Source organism: Dipodomys spectabilis, unplaced genomic scaffold (genome assembly GCF_019054845.1).
Source record: "Dipodomys spectabilis isolate Male_0828 unplaced genomic scaffold, ASM1905484v1 ptg000297l, whole genome shotgun sequence".
Classification (NCBI taxonomy): domain Eukaryota; kingdom Metazoa; phylum Chordata; class Mammalia; order Rodentia; family Heteromyidae; genus Dipodomys; species Dipodomys spectabilis.
Window position 1 is genome coordinate 21226517 of NW_024870974.1, and position 19792 is coordinate 21246308.

The 19792-nt window shown below is 39.9% G+C and overlaps 1 protein-coding gene across 1 annotated transcript; it reads right to left on the reverse strand.

Annotated features, from left to right (window-relative positions):
• Positions 1 to 7948: 7948 nt before the first annotated feature.
• Positions 7949 to 19529, reverse strand: Znf330 (zinc finger protein 330). Its single transcript, XM_042701796.1, has 10 exons — positions 19354 to 19529; positions 17716 to 17837; positions 15726 to 15745; positions 15562 to 15632; positions 13879 to 13958; positions 12629 to 12755; positions 11836 to 11940; positions 10740 to 10786; positions 9652 to 9769; positions 7949 to 8693 (listed from the first exon to the last, which is right to left on the reverse strand). Exons 2-10 carry the CDS (start codon positions 17833 to 17835, stop codon positions 8413 to 8415), a joined length of 969 nt encoding a protein of 322 aa, XP_042557730.1. The 5' UTR covers positions 17836 to 17837; positions 19354 to 19529; the 3' UTR covers positions 7949 to 8412.
• Between the last annotated feature and the right edge of the window lie 263 nt (positions 19530 to 19792).

The following is a 19792-nucleotide window of genomic DNA, read 5'->3' on the forward strand; positions in this document are numbered from 1 at the left end:
CTCTCCCTAAATGATCCTATGTCCAGCAGTTGATGCTGGAAATTCTTGGGTGCTGGTCTCTAAGGAATGCATGAACAGTCCTGACACAGGACCATGCTGAGTTTGCCTTAGGTAGAGCAAGTCTTCCATGTGGAGCTCCTGAGAGAACACAGAGCTATGACTTCATTCGGTTGTCAGGACAGCTGACCTTACCAAGATGTGATTTATTCCAAAAGATTTGAGTGACAGGCAGAATTTAGGAGGAAAACCATGTTGGCATTGCTTCATAGAAATAACAAAAATATGTTTACTGTAAAATTTAAATTTAAAATTTATTACTCTAAGTGGCAATAAAAAATTTACCCAAAAATAACTAGTTGGCTTCAGCCAATTTACAACCACAGGTTAAGAGATCTTATTGACTAACAGTTAGCTGTTTGGCATTTATCTTTCCTTCAATGTCAGGAAGATAAAAAGTTAATTATGTGATTAGAGAACCAAGACCAATTCTGTGTGAGGCGTCCACATATATTTGGTGACACATGTAGTTATAAGGCCTATGTAAAATCTGTACCTGAGTAATTGAAGGTACACATCTTAATCATCAGAGAGCTGGCACATTTATAGTAACTCAAGTCTCACCATATGTAGAAGTGTTTTAGACTTGTACAATTTTGCTTTATTTGTAAATGCTAGTCTTTTCTAGTCAGTTAATTCAAGTGGTTAGAAATGAAATTTAGCAGATTTCATTTATAAATACAGTTTAATATATTTCAAAATGTTTAATAAACTAAGTTTGTAAACAGAAAGAAACGTCTCAAGGACGTTAAAAAAATTGAGACTAGCAGAAAACTCTACTTGAAAATCAAAGCAATATTTCAGAATAACTGAAGCACAAAAGATTTTAATTAATTCTAGTCTAAGATGCTTATATAGAGACCACTCCATAAAAAATGGAAATAAAATACTAAACACAACGTTAATATTATTGGAGAAGATAGGGCATGATTACAAATGTTACGTATCCCTCTAGGAAAAGAAAACTTATTGAAATTACTTAAAGATAATGCTTACATTGTGAAGATCAGGAATCTACACTCATGAGAAAATAAACAAAAACTGACTAAAATGGCATTAATAAACTTGGGAGCTTTGGAAAAAATTTCCAGAGATGACAACATCATAAAGAATTCCCTAGTGGTTAAATTGAAAGACTTAGATGGGGATGAAAATGGTATATTCAGGAACTGCATTTGATGGCAGAGACTGATATATAAGATCTCAAGCAAGGCCTTTGAATATCATTATTTCATGGGACTCTGAGAATAGAACATCTCTACATTAATGTTATATATGATTATTAATATGTCCAATCAAATAACAAGTAATCCCATACTTAGAGCTACTTTCTCTGTAACTATAAACTATATATATTTTAGCTGTTAAAGAATTTTAACAATTTTCCCCCCTCTGGGTCTTCTGAGAAAAGTTAACAAAGCACTTTATGTGTGAAGTTGCCTGGGATTTGAAAGATATGGTGAAGGCCTTAAAACTGAGTCCAATTGTGTAGGTAAATTTTACATACTTAGTTATACCAGGTACATACGATGTTTAAAATGGAGAAAAGAAGGAGAAAGAAAATCCAAAGGAGTAAGACAAGATCTAGAAGCAGTGAAAAGATGGGAAACATGGCAAAAATGGAGGGAAATCTAGTAGCTTCCTGTGTAAGATACGGAGAGGGAAAGAAACCAGGGAACTGGTATAGCAGGGGAAAGAGGAAGCTGTGAGCCAGTGGCCAGGTTCAGTGCAGCTTCAGAGAGATGAGTAAGCTCGGAGGGGTGGCCAGACTGTGAGAAATAACAAATGTAAGAGGTAACTCTACAAAACCTACAGAACTGTCTGTGTGTGCACAGGCCAATTCCACCCTAGGTATCTAGATTCAACTCTCTTGATGGTCCAAGAGCTGTTTGGAGGGTGGGGGTAGAGGAGCCTAGTGGGAACCCCATTCTTCCCCTTTATTCTCCCAATCTTCTTTTTAGCTTTCCTTCAAACGATACAGTATCTCTATGATATATCTTGCCATAAAGCAATGAGCTCAGTGGGTGCTATTTTGTCTATTGCTAAGACTTGCTCACAGTAAAATGTAAATGAAGGCCACTGTAGTCATGCACTTTGATACTAAAAGCCATATTCATGCTGAATTCATGCTGAGGAATCAGGAATTCTCTGAAAGCCAGCCAATAAAAGTCCCCTTTAAAAATGAAAACTGAGTAAATGACAAAAGCCCCAGTGGAATGAAAAACCTGATTTATCACTTAATGCTGCATTATTCAAGATGCTATATAAGTAATATGCAAATGCATTTATCTGAACTACACATGATTATATTATGACTTATTAATGGGTATCTTAGCAGCTAGCACATTCTTCCTAATGATGAGTTTTCAGTAGGAATGGCTTCCTGCCCAAGCAGAAGAGGCTGGACTTAAGTTTCGCTTGATCTAAAAATCAGAATATTCTTTTATTGCAATAAAATCTAAGACTGGAATATCAGAGGGCTCTTACTGAAAATTAACTCGAGTGAGCACAAGGAAGGCGCAGTCCCTGTGCTTCTATATTAACTCATGTGGCAATTTACAACAAAGTTCATTGCTCCCTGCACTGTTCTTCACTGTGACCTCTTTTGACCTCTGTTCTGGCTTCTGGTTATCCTAATTCTTCACAGGGAAGAGACAGAGTGGGAATACATTTCACCTTTCAAGCTAGATGCAAAGTAAACAGTTTCTCTGGGGGCTTCAGGCTGTATCACCAGGATCCTGCACTGAATTAAAGCCAAATCCCCACCTGGGAAGGTGATGAACTATAATGATGCCTTTCTCTGTGTGTATTCATTCCGTTCAATGAGAGTTATTATACAGCCAAAAGCTAGTATTCTCGGATCATTTCTGACCAAACAACACTGTTTGGCAGCAAGTATGTTTTTGTTCCAATTTTAAAGCATATATTTTAATTCATGGACCATATCTTAGTTTCTTAAGTATCCACCACATAACTTAATCATACTATGTCAAATTCGTCTTTTAATGAGCCCAGAACATGCCAGCACTATGCAGAAAACCCTCAGCAAATATTTGCTGCATAGGAGTGAAATGTAACCAAGTATTTCTTTATCTAATGCCTCCGAGGGAAGAAGGTAAACTCAGTGTTTCCTACCTCTACTTCCAAATCTCGACAGGAAGAGTGAGGCTTCACAAGCATTGTTTCTAGAATGACAACTCAACAGAGTAGACACATAGGGTAATGTTCAAAGGTTAAACAGAAAAGACTCCTATCTTCCCCCCAGGAGCTTTAGAGTTCTAAAACACATGACAAGCACACATAAAACAAAACGTGTATTTCAAAGAAGGACATTTTATCAAGTTGAAAGACAAAGAAGATCAAACATTTTCTTTAGACTCAAGTTCAAAGCCCAGTTGAGAGGCCTGGGTGGCATCCCAGACTAAAATTCAGAGGTAAAATAGCCTCTTTAAACTTTTCTTTCATCCAACAAAAATAAGTTTCCAGGCTAAAAAAGCTTCAATAACACAAGTCCACTTTCTATCGTGCTTGTGTGATAGCATTAAATACAACATTCCTTTTAAGAAACAGAAATATGATTAGCAAAATAAGATAAGAAGTCAGTATCAGCTGTACTATTCAGTCATGGGCAGAGAAAGCACATGGGCATCAAAAACTTAAGGTTTAAAACTATATAAATTATAACAATGACATTTTCTTGGGGGCTCCTTTTACTTACAGACTAAAAACTTAAATTGGGTAAATAGAGGATGCTTTCTACTATATCTGTGTAATAAGGAGGCACAGATACAGTTCCAGATACATCTCTCTCTCTCTCTCTCTCTCTCTCTCTCTATCTACATCTCACAAGAGCCACATATATCTCACAAAAAAAAAAAAAAAAAAGGCCATGTTCTCTTAAACAGTACACTCTACAGACTCCTGGGAATTTCCATCCTGAGGGAAATAACTCCATCCCAGGACTTTTGTTCTTGCTACATTTCCATGTTAGCGTGAGTATTTTCCCATCATACATCTCAGCCGGGGAAGCTGTACTGGAATGAAATCTTCAGTTTTTTGTTTTTTTTTTGTGTCCGGTCACTGGGCCTGAACTCTGGACCTGGGCACTGTCCCTCAACTCTTCAGCTCAAGGCTAGCGCTCTACCACTTGAGCCACAGTGCCACTTCCGGCTTTTTTCTTTTTGCTTATGTGGTGCTGAGGAATCGAACCCAGGGCCTCAGGCATGCAAGGCAAGCGCTCTACCACTGAGCTACCTTCCCAGCCCAAATCTTAGTTCTCTTAAGTTCACAGTGGCAGCAGCAATGCTGAACCACCAGCTGTTACCTACTGGAACCACTCTGTTCCCAGCCAGGTAAGCCACTGACCTGGCTGCCATCAGCTGCCAAATCCAGTGTGCCTCCTCCACTGAGAATTCAGAGAAACTTGGCAGCATACATAATCTGTTAGTATTGTATGGCCTCGTTTGCTCTCACCAACCTCCATGAGTTGAACGGGGGTTTCATTTTAACAAATGCACTTATGTATGCAAGTGCTTTGTGCTCATAATTATCCCTTGACTATTCTTCTCTCCCAAACCAGCTCCAGCTGCCCTGTTTCATTTTCACACATGAACAAAGTACTTCGACTATATTTGCCCTTCTGCCCCGCCCACTGCCTCCATCACAGACATGTAAACTTCCTAATATTCTTTTTGTGGAAGTGAATGTTAATTGTTCAGTCTCCAGCGTGGCACATGTGTGCACATGACATATGATCCTGTATGTGCTTAGTATATACATATATAGTTTAGCTCTAACACCCCAATACAAGGGAAGACATGCCCTCTATCCTTCTGGGCCTGGCTTACTTCACTTAATATGATTTCCAATTCCTTCCCATTTCCTTGAAACTGACATAATTTTATTCTTGTCCTGGCAGAATAATATTCCATTGAGGATATATACCACATTTTCTTCATCATTTCAGTTGTAAAGCACCTGAGCTGTTTCCATGGCTTTGCTACTGTGAATAGCATTGGAATAGACATGAATGTGCAGGTGCCCCCATTACGTCCTGACATATTCCTTCAGGTAAGTGCCACAAGTGGTACTGCTGCATCATACAGTAGCTCTAGTTGTTGGAGAACCTGCATCCAGGTTTCCATTGTGGTTACACTGCTTACAATCCCAGAGTATTGGTATATCCTTTGCCCTGCTTTCTAGCCAACAACTGGTATTGTGTTCTTGATCATGGCTATGCTGACTACTGAGGTGGAAGGCTCTGTCATTTTGGTGTGTATCTCCTTTAGGGTCAAGGATGCTGAGTGTTTCCTCATATATTTTTTGGCCATGGGTATTTCTCCTTTCAAGAAATGTCCATGTAGTTCCTTTGCCTATTTATTAATTTGGTTGGTTTTAAGAGCTTAGATAATTCCTTGTTTATATTTAAACCTCCCATCTGACTTAGTATTCTGATATTTGACAACAGGGATACAGCAAATGCTAGCTGAATTGTTACATTTATAATTAAAATGCTATTTGATAAGTAAGTCAGCTGATACAAATCGACAAATTTGGAATAGGATATTTTGCCTTTGCACATAAGCTCTTCATCAGAATTGCCCTTGCCTCGAAGTAAACTGTATTGTGACTCCAATTTCTTACTAAGAAAATCCAGTATGTCTGATTTGTCATCTAGTATGTCTGATTCTATGACATGTGAGTAGAGCTTAATATATTACGTTTCATCCTTTGAATTGTTCCCATTAGGCACCTAAGTAACCAGGGTCATTCTGGAAAACACAGGTGTGCATGCTACATGGTCTATTCGCTTTCTGAAATGGACTGACAGATTCTGCATGAGCAGAAGCTGGTAGGTGACTTATAAGAGTTGCCCTTGAAAATATCACTACAGCATTCAAGCTGAGTTTTCAAAAGCATGAACAAAATTGCAAAGGAGGAAAAAAATATATATATATTTATATTATACATAAACACACACTCCCCAGGCTCTTAAGTGTCAGCAACTACATTTTGCATAGGGATATTCATTACTATTTTTCATAGCTGGGCCAACCAACTCACCCATCGTTGTGTATGATTATTCAAAGCAGGTCTTGAAATCTGAAACCACTGGAGGGCTTTCATCTCTACTAGTCAGCTTAGATCCACTGATCGGATCTGATTAGATCCACTTTCCCAAACGGTCTAGGTGTGGTGGCCTTTATAGGATGGGGATATTTGTCATATCCATTCACTTATGGTTTCAAGTAGTGGAGCTCAGAAAAAGCTTGAGTGAACTGTCTGCACTCCACTCATATTTCTCCTAGTACTCACCATGTAAATGCAACCTGACCAGCTTCTGGTGAGGAGAATGACTCATCTCTGTCAAGCTTTAAGTTCTCATCTTGCCTGCTGGTCCCTGGAATAAAGACTACAAATACTGAACTTTCTCAAGGAACATAATCCAGCTGATTAGCCTATCCACTAGCATAACCACTTCCCCCAACTTTTAAATCTTGCTGCACCAAGTCACAACAATCCTGACACCAAACAGGCCACTGCTTTTCCACTCTATGCAGAAGCCATCCTGGAAATGAATTCATACCACCTCCAGAGACCACAGGATGCCAAACCCTGTGATTCCTATCCTGCAATCCCAGGACTCTCTGGGGGCTGCCATCAAACGCTGCTTGAATCTTCTGATCCTCTTAAAGCACCGATTCATCTCAGGTACACTCCTGCAGCTCTTCACAAAGAATACTGAATTATTTCGTCTAGTTCTTATATGGTGTTTCCTTGGTCTAAAACTCATGAGTTCCTCAACTACTGTTAGTTAAACCCAGTTTTAAGCTTAGACAATAGTGGTCCAGAAACAGAGCAAGTACCAAATGGGGAGTTGCTAGAAACAGCCTCTGTATTGTAACCCAGCTCAGAAATGTGGGGAGTACTCACTCTTAGGAATGGAAAGAGTGGCCTATGGCCTATGAGTGTAGATTCTCAAAGTACAGAAGTATGGCAAATTAAAACCTTCATCAGCATTCACTGATGGCTGTCAGGGTCTCAGGCATTCCAGTGTCCTGAGCTTAGCATAATACAACTGACTTCATTGGACTATTAACTCAGGTTTTCCTGTTTTCTCAGTGGTTCCACTGCCAAAACACAAAAAGCTTCTAAACATGTAACTAGGTGTTCTGGCTTTCACACCTGGCTTCCATTCTAGTCTTATTATTGCCTACAGCTGTCCTTATTTTTCTAGAATAAGAATGGCAGAGATAATTATCTACAATCTCTCCTTATACCTGCAGCCAGTTGGGTCTGCTTTCCTCCTAGCACTATCTACACTATCCCCATCCGTAATAATCCAAGTCTGCCAAGAACTATCGGTTCTCCAATTACCACCAGTGACGGAGTCTACACTGCGTATAAACACCATGTAAATCATCCCAGCTACCTAGTTTCCTATTAGGAAAAAAAAAGTTCATAGAAAAATACTGGAATACTTCCCCAAACAAGCTGAAAACACTGTGAAAAAATTAGGTTATAAAAGTATGAAAGTGAAATATTAGATTTATTCAAAAAGAAATGGGGTTGGCTGGGAAGGGAGGTGAAGGGTAAATAAAGGAGGAGGCTGCAATGCTTGGTAAGAAATGTATGCATTATCTTGCCCATGTAATTGTAACCCCTCTGTACAGTATGTTCACAAATAAAATAAAATTTTAAAAAAAAAAAAGAAAGAAATGGGGTTTCCTGGGTAAAGCAACAAGTGCAACACTGTTTCTGGTACCCCTGACCTGATCAACAGCGAGGTCACCCAGGTGTAGGCATTAACAGGACATAAACTGGGAAGAGGAAGTGTACTAACTGCTAAAGCATACCTGATTCCTAAGATAACAGGAATATTTAATGAAAATTTAGAATATAATGTATTTATTCTATGGACAGAAATAAAGGGAAAGATACAGAAATCAATTTTTCCCATATAAAATCAGACACAAGAAATCTATAAGCAGTGATTTTTTTAAAAAATAAAAACAGTAATTTAACTTCAAATAAATATATTACCTTTCTATTCTTTATTCCGGTGTCTATGCAAGTACTTGGTGGAACCTATTAGCCTATTGAAATCAGCAATAATCCAATCCATGATACTTCATTTGCCTGGAACAACAAATCACTTACATTTGAAATTCATTTTCTTACATTAAAGGTGTGATTCTCAGTCACTATAAAAATGCTACACCCACTCCTGGGCCTAGTGTATTTCCACTCATGCCCAAAGCCTAGTGGTGGTATTTTAAACATCCACACATGATTCATCAGCCTACATCCCTGCTCCTTTCTCACATACACAACTGCCAGTGACGAGCTACTCTCCTAGTTCTCCTGCTCCTCGTAGTGAGCGTAGCCACTGGCATAGGTCCTTCCTAAATTCAAATTAGAAAACAGATCTGATGATTCGACATCTGAATCCTTCCCGCCTTCATCTTCCTCCTCTTCGTCATCCTCTGCTTCATCCTCTTCTTCCTCCTCCTCCTCATCATGAAAGCCAGGAGCACCGTAGTTATCAGAGGAGAGGTTCTTCCAATAAGCATCATACCCAGAAGCTCCATCTCCTTCCTCACCTCCCGTCTGCCTGCCGAATTTCAGAGAGCGTGCTACAAAAGACAGATGTGCACGTGTGTCAGTTCTAGTGTATACACACTTAATTTTTCCTATGTAGCCATGAAAATCACCTAAGCTTATGATTCTTACTGAATTTTTTTACATAATAAATGTGTGTACTACACCAAAATAAACAACGAAGATTAAATGTTGTTTCATTAAGTCTACAAAGTTAGAAAAACAAAATTAGTCCAGGAAATATCTCCAAAGACAATAGTCATATTAAAAATCAAAATGCCCTCAACCTGGCAAATTAAAACCTCATCTTTGAATCACATGAATCACACAAAATAGCTGATTTCCTATCATTATAACTTTCTTAACTTTTTAACAGGTGTCCAAAATAACACAAGTCTTCATTCCTTCTGCCCTAGTGGTGACTAAAATTTTAGAGCCGATTAGCAAAGTATTTTTTCTAACTATATAATTTCATTTTTGGTTGTTAAAGTATTATCAGAGCTATACAGAATTACATGTACGATGTAAGTATGTCCAGGAAAGAGGCAAAGCTCCCTTTAGCAAACGAGAGTACTACTGGAAGTATGACTATTGCAGTCTCATTTCTGCAGAGAAAGGCTGCATTAAAAGCTCATGGACCACACACGCCTACAGAGAGCTATAGGATGAACTCAACCTCCAAGAGGTGAAGACTACCACCCCCGGCAATAGCTATTCAGCCCTTTAATTAGGAAGCCTCAATAACGACAGAAAAATTACTCTCACCTTAAATTTCAACATTCATCATCAACAAATAAGGCAAAAACCAAATATCAAAGTAAATACTTATACTTCACTCTAACACATATATTCTTAGGCTATAAAATCCGACTTGCTTATGAGAACAAATCTTTTCAAACTGAAGTAGAGGTAATAAAAGAGAGAGAGAGAGAGAGGATAAAAAATGAACTTGGACTGAGTATCACTCCCCTAGTAACCTAACAGTAGCCTTACTTGACATGCTAAGATCCTTGGTCTCCTGAGTTTCATGTCCACATTTAGGACAAGGAGGTCGTTTCCCTTTTTCTTGTTTAAATACCTTGCTCCTTGTATGTTCATCACAGAAACAAGCCTATTAAGGAAAAGTAAAATAAATATATAAATCTCTTAAAAGACACAAAAGGATACCATACAATATTGCAAGGAAACTTCCATTTCTTTTGCTGATTTCAATTTCTTAAGAGGAATGGATTTTGCCAGGACTCCTAATACAGAGCAGAGGTATACTATTTATGGAGAAATAGGTGAGGTACGCTGGTTCATGTGTACACATGTGAGAATTCACAGGCCACAGGTCACATGACGGTGTGCAGCCTATTTATCCTCAGAGCCAAGAAGAGAGGGAGAGGCTGTCTGGGCTCTGGCCACTGACAGAGAAATGAAAATGAGACACCACACAGAAAAGGGACTCCTAAGTCTTAGCTGAGAGCTAAAGGGGCTTGACCTGCATAGGGTAAGCAAGGACTGAGGAGTTCCAGGCAAAGAAATGGCAGAGACAACAGTTTAAAAGCTTGAGAGCATTAACACTTCCAACAAACTGAAAGCTGACAGCTGAGAGAGGTAAGAGATGGGTTAGGAATATAAGCACCACAGAAATGTTCCCAAGACAAAGTGAACAGGCTGCATCTTTGGCCTTTGATGTGTGACCAGCAGCAGCTATTTGGAGACACCTGAGGAAACATTATAGAAGCTTCACTGTATCCAAACTCTCCCAAGCAGGTATCTCCCACATTTTGGTCAGAATGTCCTCTGTAATGGATGGCCAGTGGAAAGTTGCTGTGCGTTCTCAATTTCAATTCTACAATTTCAGCAACAAAAGTTAGCCAGACTTGGTGGTACATGCCTGTCACCCCAACACTTTGCAGACAGAGGCAGGAGGCCAGCCTGAGCTACATGCTAAGACCCTGTCTCAATCCATCCTTTATAAATAAGTAAGCCAAAGCCTGGTGAAAAGTGTAAGGATTCAAAACAAAATCTCAACAGAAGGAAGTGTAAAATCATTCCATGCCGAATACATAAACAAGTAAATAAAACAAACATACCTTACAACGGAGACATGAATGTTGGCCAAGCCGATTGCATGAAACACCTGTGGAAAACAGGTTCCTCTTAAAGTCCTGACTGCTCAGTCCTCATCTTCTTCTTTGGTCTTTCACTGAACCACTAACTGCTCTCAATGGAATCATAGCCTCATCCTACCTTTTGGACTTAAATGCATAAAAACACAAAGCTCCCAAGCCCCCAATAATTTAATGATTATATATACTAGAACAAGCACCAGGCTGAAAGAAGGAGGTATCTGGGGTTTCGGAGTTTTCCAGTGATGGTAAATAGTAACGTAATGATGGCCAAGTGCCAGGTACCACAGGCCTTTGTGTGAATTTGTATTTCGATTTCTTTTTTTTGAGAAGGAAATGATCTCTAAACATGGTATCATGAGCTCAATCAGTAATACTAGTTTCAACTAGGAAATACATGACAACTGTGTACACAGGAAACATACAGATGAGGACTGGCACTCACTACAAAGACAGAATCTCCAGGATGAAGGCAAAGTACTTGTACTTTTAAAAATACTTGTACCAGAAGTATTTCTAAGTAGGAACAAAGCAGAGGTGGCCTCACTAACTTGCGGGTATTTAGGAACTGAAAGAGAAGAGTGAGGTTTGCTTGTGATGTTAACTTTAAGGGGAGCATGGAATGCGGTAAGCACTGCAATGCCTGGCAAAGCCCTCAAAAGAAGAACTCAGTCCACCAACATGCCAGGACATCCCTTGAAAAGCTCGGGACTGTGTATTTTTTTTCTAGAAACAAAATAGATTTATGAGTTAAAATTTCTAAGAGTAGCATTGTTTTAAAAAATAGATTCTTAATCTTAAGTGTAACATTTATACTATTTGGAATCTTAGTGTAAAGAATACTTATTTTATTTTGTTGGTTGTGGGGCTTGAACTCTGCCTGGGTGCTGTCCCTCAGCTCTTCAGCTTAAGGCTAGCGCTCTACCACTTGAGCCACAGTGCCACTTCTGGCTTTTTCTGCTTATGTGGTACTGAGGACCTCATGCATGCATGGCAAGCACTCGACCACTGAGCCACCTTCCCAGCCCAAGAATATTTAATATTAAAAGAAACAACTTACATTTAAATGTTTCTGCCTCTAAAACTTGGCAGCTGGCCTGGTGCTCAAATTGATCATCTTCACAGAGAAAGTTACGACAAAAAGAACAGCTGAATATTCTACCTCCTATAGGATAAAAACAAAACCCACAAATAAAATATGATACAACTCCAATTTAAAAATCCTTATCTATAGAACTGTCTACAGAGAGGGCAAGTGATTTCAGAGACATGGCAAAACTACGGTCATTTTTATTCTAGTAAGAGCTAGAATGAAACTGTTAAAGTACTTCACACTGAACCATGGAACATTGGGCTTCCATTCCTCCCCAGTTATTTTTCTTTTCTTTTCCAGTCTGGGGCTTGATTGATCTGTGGGGCAGGGCACTATCCCTGAGCTGTTCTTTGCTCAAGGCTAGTATTACACTACTTTTAGGAACAGTACCACTTCTGGTTTTCTGGTGTTTAGTTGGAGATAAGTCTCACTTTCCTGCCTGGGCTGGCTTTGAACCATGATCCTCAGATCTCAGCCTCCTGAGCAGCTAGGATTACAGGCGTGAGCCAGATGCACTAGCTCTCCCCGGCTATTTCTACCATAGTCTCAAACTACCTTACTCCCCCAAAACTTCTCTCTTTACCTGCTTAGATGAACAATACCAGCATTCACTATGACAACTCAACTGCTCATCAAAACACTGCTGGTAAGTCAAACTAAGAGAATCCTACAAAATAGTACATAGGATTAAGAATGCTTACAGGTCAATCTTCACCACTACGCAGCTCACATTTTTGCATGCTTACATTTAATCACTCACCGTGGTCCCACACACCTCGCTCACACTCGACACATTCCGCATCAGTCAGCGGGCAGGCACAGGCATGAGTACTAAGACATTTTCTGCCATGGCAAACCCAGGCTTCACAGAAGTCACATATTGCACCCTGAAACCAAGGAACAACTCTTGATCACTGTCACTTGACCCACTGCAACCACTGTGCAACTAACCGCAACCATCACAATTATTTACATTAAGCAGTTTATCTACAATCAATGAGAATGGTCAGTCTTATTTTAAAAAATTGTACCATTTACTCTAAGCCAAAATAAAAGGCAGTTTCGAAAACTTCCAGAATATGTAAGACTTAAAAAACTATACTCAGGCATATTGGCTCACATTTGTAATCCCAGCTACTTAGGAGTTGGTGCAACCAGTTCAGGAAAGATTAGCTCATATCTGAAAGATAAACTAAAGCTAAAAGGGCAAGGGTGTGACTCAAACAGTAAAATTCTTGTCTAACAATATAGAGTTCAAGTTCAAAATCCCCCTCCACACACAAAAAAGAAAAAACAACCAGCTACAAATCAAAAGAAAAATAAGCAAAGGAAACTCTACACGCTTACCCTAAGGTTATTAAATGAAGCGAATGAGCTGTAAGAGTTGCCTTAGAAATCAATCCTAATTCAAGTGAGATCTGGAGCCCGCAGTTTACATTCATCTACAGCAGTTCCTGAAACTGAACTAAAATTTTAAATACTGATAAAAATCCTTCTAATTTTAAAAAATCCTTCTACATGTTTTATATGTCTAAATATTTATATAGTTTATAAAATAATCAGTCTTTCTAGAATACCAAAGAAAATACTTAAATTCTACTGTTCTTTCTTTTTTTCTCTTAAAGCACTTTTTTCCTATATCATTGAAATATTACTTTGTGCAAAAAAAAAAAAAAAAAAAAGCAATATATATGGAACTAGCGTGAGATTCTTCAGTCCTAGTTCAAGGTAAGACAATATAAATGCATCTTTCAATAACACAATGGCATTTAAATATTGAGACAGGGCAAATCTAAAGGGAATAGATGGTCATTCCTTTATAAATAAGAAACAATGAGTAACATCTAAGGTGTTTGGTTAAGACACATTAGAAAGGTACCACTGAGAATTGAATGGCTGACACTGAAGCAAGATACAATGCACTGCTGTTTACAAAAACCTAACCACTGGTGAAATGCCTTTCTTTTCCTGGAAAGTTACTAGTCTAAGAAACATAGACAAGCAGCTTACCACCATGGCAAGGCCAGTGCTGTATATACCAGCATGCTTTATGACGCAGTCAGAGGACTTCATCATGCATTTTGTTTTTCCTAGACAAAGAAATTTGCATTATTAGTGCGAGAAGTAGTACATGAAAGTATTAATAACTCCTCTTTTGATCCTGCCCAATTCCTGGGGAACTTTTTTGAAATGGAATGAAATCAATACCTTGTACTGCTTATACAGCTAAAAATAACATCCACAAAAAGTGGATGCAACAGATCTCAGTGATCTGAGTCAGATATTCTGAGATTAGAAACATACTAATATCTAAAAAAAAAAAAAAAGCAGGATATACGAAGTAGATGTATATGCAAATTCATATTCATACTAAAATCAAAAATTGTATTTTACGCTTGGAAATCCAAAGATCACTTCAACTGTTTAAAACCTCAAAGATTTTCAGTAAATCAGTACATGGAAAATGTATCCACATATAGCACTACAAACCCAAGCCCAGAGACACAAGACTTCACTGATGTTCCACAACGCCTGTCTTCTCACTCTACATTCACCTGTCCTTTATAAAATGAGGAATACAAACCAGCGGTGGAGATTCCATCTCAGCTACTTTTCTTTTCAGTAACTACAGAACTAAAAATATATCTTCTTCAAAAGCTAATACTGCAATAAAAAATTTAATCACATCTAATCATGTATAAAAAAATTACTTTTTACCAGGTACCAGCAGTTCTCACACCTATAGTAATCCCAGCTACTCAAGAGCCTGAGATCTGCGGACTGCACTTCAAAACCAATCTGAGCAGGAAAGTCCATGTCCTTTAGTTCAAACTTCAGGACAGTCCCCCCCAACCCACGCCAAAAAAAAGGCACTTTCCAAAATGCCCCATCTGCAATACCATCTCAAAAAGGGGCTATTTGTCCAAACAAAAGTTTAAGAGGTAAATCTGAAGTCAATGAACTCAGGTTTTATTAGAGCAAGTCTTCAGAACTTTCAGCATAAATACAAATGTAGTGATCTCCCAGGTAGGAGCAAGAGGCTTTAAAGTCTCTAGCATTACTTAATTGTATATACCTCCCCCCCCCAGAAAAAAGAAAAAAGAAAAATCCTCAAAACGATTAACATGTTAGGTGGATTGTGAATACTACTTGTAAAGTGCCTATCAAATAAAACTTCCACCTATACCTGGAAACTAGCTGCAAGCTTAAGAACTCAGTTCAGGCACTTGGAAATATACTTGAAGAAATTCAAGCATCATATGATACACACAAAAAAATCTGATCAAAATGTCACAATAAGGTATAATAAAGTTATTCTCAGTGGTCAGTCTAATGGATGTGAGTAGTACAGCAGGAGTCAAAATTTAGAAAAGTAAAACCTGCCAAGACTAAAGTGGCACAACTGAAAATTCAAGATTACCACATGTGTAGTTTGAAATGTGGTATTTTTAATGTTCAAATCTGTTGTAACCCATACATTCCTAAAATTGGTTTCTAACATATATTTTTAAATAGTTATTTTCCAGCAATGTATCAGAGTCAAAACTAAGACTTGATGCTTTTAGAAGGCCAAGTAACATTTTACAGGTTATTTTATTAATGATAAACATAACAGTAACAGACTCATAGGTTCAAACTCATTAGCTGTCAAATATCTGATACAAAGACACGCCTTCTTAGTTGTATACTTACCACACTGTGCACAAATTGGTAGTTTCTGGACAGAATTACAAAAGTAGCAAAATGCTCTGTTCTTCTGTCGCCTTGTGATATGAAATAAAAGTTTAAATATGGTAAATTTCAGATAAAGGATAAGGGAGACTTTCATTACATGTAGATAGAAAAGTAAATTTTACCTCTGACACTTGTCACATTCCTGTAAAATATAAAAGCATACAATAATTATTTTCTGCTTTTGAAAATTGTAAATTTACCTACTTTATAAAGACTATGTTGCTTACCATGTTGTAATTTAAGTGGCAGGACCCGGGGCCCTGCCAACTCCACCCACATGTACAAGCATCTTGGCAACCCTCAATAGCACAGGTACACAACAGAGTTTTTCTTTTGAGTAGTCCAAAACAGAGGAAGAAATGGCATCATTTCTGTTTGCTTTAGTTTTTGCCAGTACTGGGGCTGAACACAAAGCACCTTGCACTCTCATTCCACTTTTTCATTCACAACTAGTATCCTATATTCTATCACTTGGTAAGAGTTTAAGGATTTGTCTGGATTTGTCTGCCTGGGCTGGTTCCAAACCTCAATTCAGATGTCAGCATAACTAGGATTACAGGTTTGAGTCACACTGCCTGGCTTTTCATTGGTTTGTGGTTGTTGCTTAAATTTTATTTTATTGTAAAGATACTGTAGAGAGGGGTTACAGTTACATGAGGAAGGTAGTGAGTACATTTCTCGTTGAGCATTGTTACCCCCTTCCTGTTGTTTTTAAGAAACCAACATGACAGAACAAGATACAAGCAACACAAGAACACACAATTCCATCTACTCCATAATTTTAACATTTAAGCATGGCTTTAACAGTTCTCCATATTCACATCCCTGACCACTTTTCAAATCTTACTGGCCTATTCTCTGTTTAGACTCAATTCACCCTTGGTCAAATATGTCTCAGCCTCTCTCTTCTCCATACCCTTATTTATCCTAATATTTTTCCTTGAGCTCTGCTTGTTGGACATTATGCTAATGATCCTACCTCCTCTGTAAATGAACACACATTCAACTTTACTACTTACTCCTTCACTCAAATTCTCATCAAAGTCTACTCTTATTACACAGGTTTACATATGCCAGTTGCTGTCCGTCAAGCACCTTCTCTGGAATGGGACTCAGAAAGGAGTACCCACTTTCCCTTCCGTGCCATGTAATCCTGTTTCCTTACCCTCATAAACATTAGTTCTGGGATGGAAACTGACAATCTACCGAGTTTTTTCCTCTTTACCTTACTAATATGTAATGTGAATCATATAAGCTACCAGTAACTATGATGCCAAACAAAGACAACTGGGAAAAAAAAAAAAAAAAAAAAAAAACAGAATAAGCCAAAAGAAACAAAAGCAAAAACTAGAGCCCCAAGTTGTCCCAGGTTCCAACTGTCTCTTGAGTGTGAGCTATATCCTTCCCTTTTGTAGCTACTCCATTAACCATTGAAACAAACTTGTTTCTTCCTAAGGTTATTTAAGTTGGGTTTCTGTCATTTATTACTAGGCATTTCCTTCCGTTCTGTTACGTAACAGACCAGAACTAAATAAACTTACAAAAAGATGGAACACGTCATGCATCTATGAACCCCAACAACAGAATTGAGCTACATATGCTTATGGAAAGACGGGACACTTCTTCCATCCATGTGTCTCTAACAGTAGCTAAGATAGTACCTGGCAGACAGATAGCAGATGTACAAGAAATGTTTGCTAACTCAAGGCACGTAAAACATCTCATGTCTCATGGAAAATAAAAAAAGGAAGGGGTAATGGACCAGAAAAATAGGCAAGTGTGGAAGCCAGGAGAAAGCAATAAGACAAACATAGCTAACAGAGAAAATCATCTTTTGCTTTTTTACAACTTCCACTGCTCAAACAACTCAACAATTATCAAGACTAATCTATTCAGCACAGACCACTACAATAATAGAACAGGAAGCCAAAAGAGAAGTCAAAAAGTTGAGGAGTTTAGAAAAAAATAAATTAACACTGAAAACAATGTGGTTTGAGATTCAGCAATGGAAATAAATGCAGGGGTGTATATTCACTTCAATTTTTATCAGATAAAATGCTTTTAACTGCTAGCTGGTATGTTTGTTAAAAAAAAATAGAGAAAAGCTCTTACCATGGAAGCATTGCATGGGTGTTTGGCCAAATCCACAGTGCTTCTGGAGGCTCTTAGCTGCTTTTCTCGTTCTCGACGGTTTTCAGCCTTTTTCCTAGCTCCAGTCTTTTTCTTAGGCATTTCTAAACAAGAGAACAGAAAACATTTACTATTCCAACAAACTAAGAAATAATATAACAAAAGCATTCCTCAAAATGTTCATATTCTCCTAAAATTTTTAACTTGTCATTGACAGTTTACAAGCTCTTTTTCTCCCACTTTGGCTGCTATAGTGAGGCTTAAACTCAAGATCTGGATGCTGTCCCTTAGCTTTTTTTTCTTTGCTCAGATCTGGTACTCTACCACTTGACCCATAGCTCCATTTCCAGTCTTTCAGTGGTTAAGTGAAAATAAGGGTTTCATGGCTGGCTTCCACTCAATCTTCAGATGTCAGCCTCCAGAGTAGGAATTCAGGCATGAACCACTAGCACCTGGCTACAAGCATTTCTTAATGAAACATCAGACACACTATTCCAAATAAAGCAAAGGTGTTGAAAATAAGGCATTTATTTGCACTACCAAAAGCCAAAGTAGTTTTGTTTCCCCACTAAAACAAAACGTTTCTCTGGTTAAGTATTCTGAACTTGCAAAAAAGCAGTGGACATATATCACTAATACTAAATCATTAAAATGTTCATTTATTACCCAATTTAAATCTTCTTGTCTGCCTCTTAGTAAGCCTGGGCCTGAACCTTCCTATTCTCAGTCTCAGGCAGCCACATCTGGCCAAAATACCTTTTTGAGTTTTTTTTTTTTAAACTCTATATTCAGGTAACCTAATGCTTTTAAGATATAATAAGTCTATTTTTTTCCTAAGGAATATCTAGATAAATCCAATAATCAAGTCAACTGCCACCAATGACTACAAAGTCCAACTATTCTCTGAAGAGATTTAAAGAACTTCAACGCTTGGAGCATTGCTCTTCTCCCTCCATACGTTATCATTTTAACAAAGCTCCCATTTAAGCCAGAGAATACACGCTTCCCGTGGGTAATCGAAGTACTTATGAAACCGGGGTGAAGAACTACATTGAAGGAAAAGTTCGAAACCGAAGTTTTCTGAACTGAATGGACGATTGGAAAGCAAGCAGCAGGCCGGATGGCATCGACTCCGAAATATGGAGGGCCCAGTCAACACCAGAGTGCATCCGGGCCAGGGCAGCACTCCAGCCCGGCCGGCCGGGGTGCGCAGTCCCGTGGGGGGGGGGGGGGGGGGTCGGTGTGAGGACTCGGGCGGGCGGTCTGCGTCCCTACCGGCGTCTTCCGGACCTACTGAGCCAGCTGAGCCTGAACACCTGGGCCCCTCAGTCCGTTTCGCCACCTGTGCGATCCCTGTTCCCCGATCCCGCTCCGGGCACAGTCCAACCTCAGGACGGGGTCCTCGTAGCCAAGGGAGACCGCGGGCTGGGGCCACCACGCGGGGAGGGCCGGAGTGGGGGGGGGTCGGGGTAGGGAGGGGGGGTGGGGGGGGAGGGGAAGGAGGGGCGGGGCCGGGGCCCAGGGCGGAGAGGGAGGCCCGGGCGGAGAGGGAGGCCCGGGGCAGGAGGCGGAGGCCGCGGGCTCGGGACGGGCCGGGGAGCCGCGGCGCGGGTCTCCTACCTCGCGCGCTGCGGGCGGGCGCTGCGCGGCCTGGCGGGCAGGCCCGGCCTCCTCCCCACGCCGAGGTGCAGGAACGGCGTGGTCCCGGGTCCCCGAGATCGCAGTGGATCCAACTCCCCGGCCACAACCCCCGGGCGGGGGAAAGCAGGGGCTGGGACTCCGGGAGGAGGACGAAGCCTGCGTGTGCACGGTGGGAGAACCGGATATCCGCTTGCGTCAGCAGCGTCCTTCCGCACGCCAGGACCAGAGGCCCCGCCCTGGACACGCCCACTCATGGGGGGCGTGGCTTGGGTTCCCGGAAGGGAGCCCCGCAAGAGAGATGGGGGAAGAGAGGAGGAGGCTGCCCTAGAGGCTGGGGTCTGAGCATCACAGTGCCCAGCCAGCCCGGGCAGCAACGCCGTGAGGCTCATCGTCTATTCACCGGCAGAAAGTCAGAAGT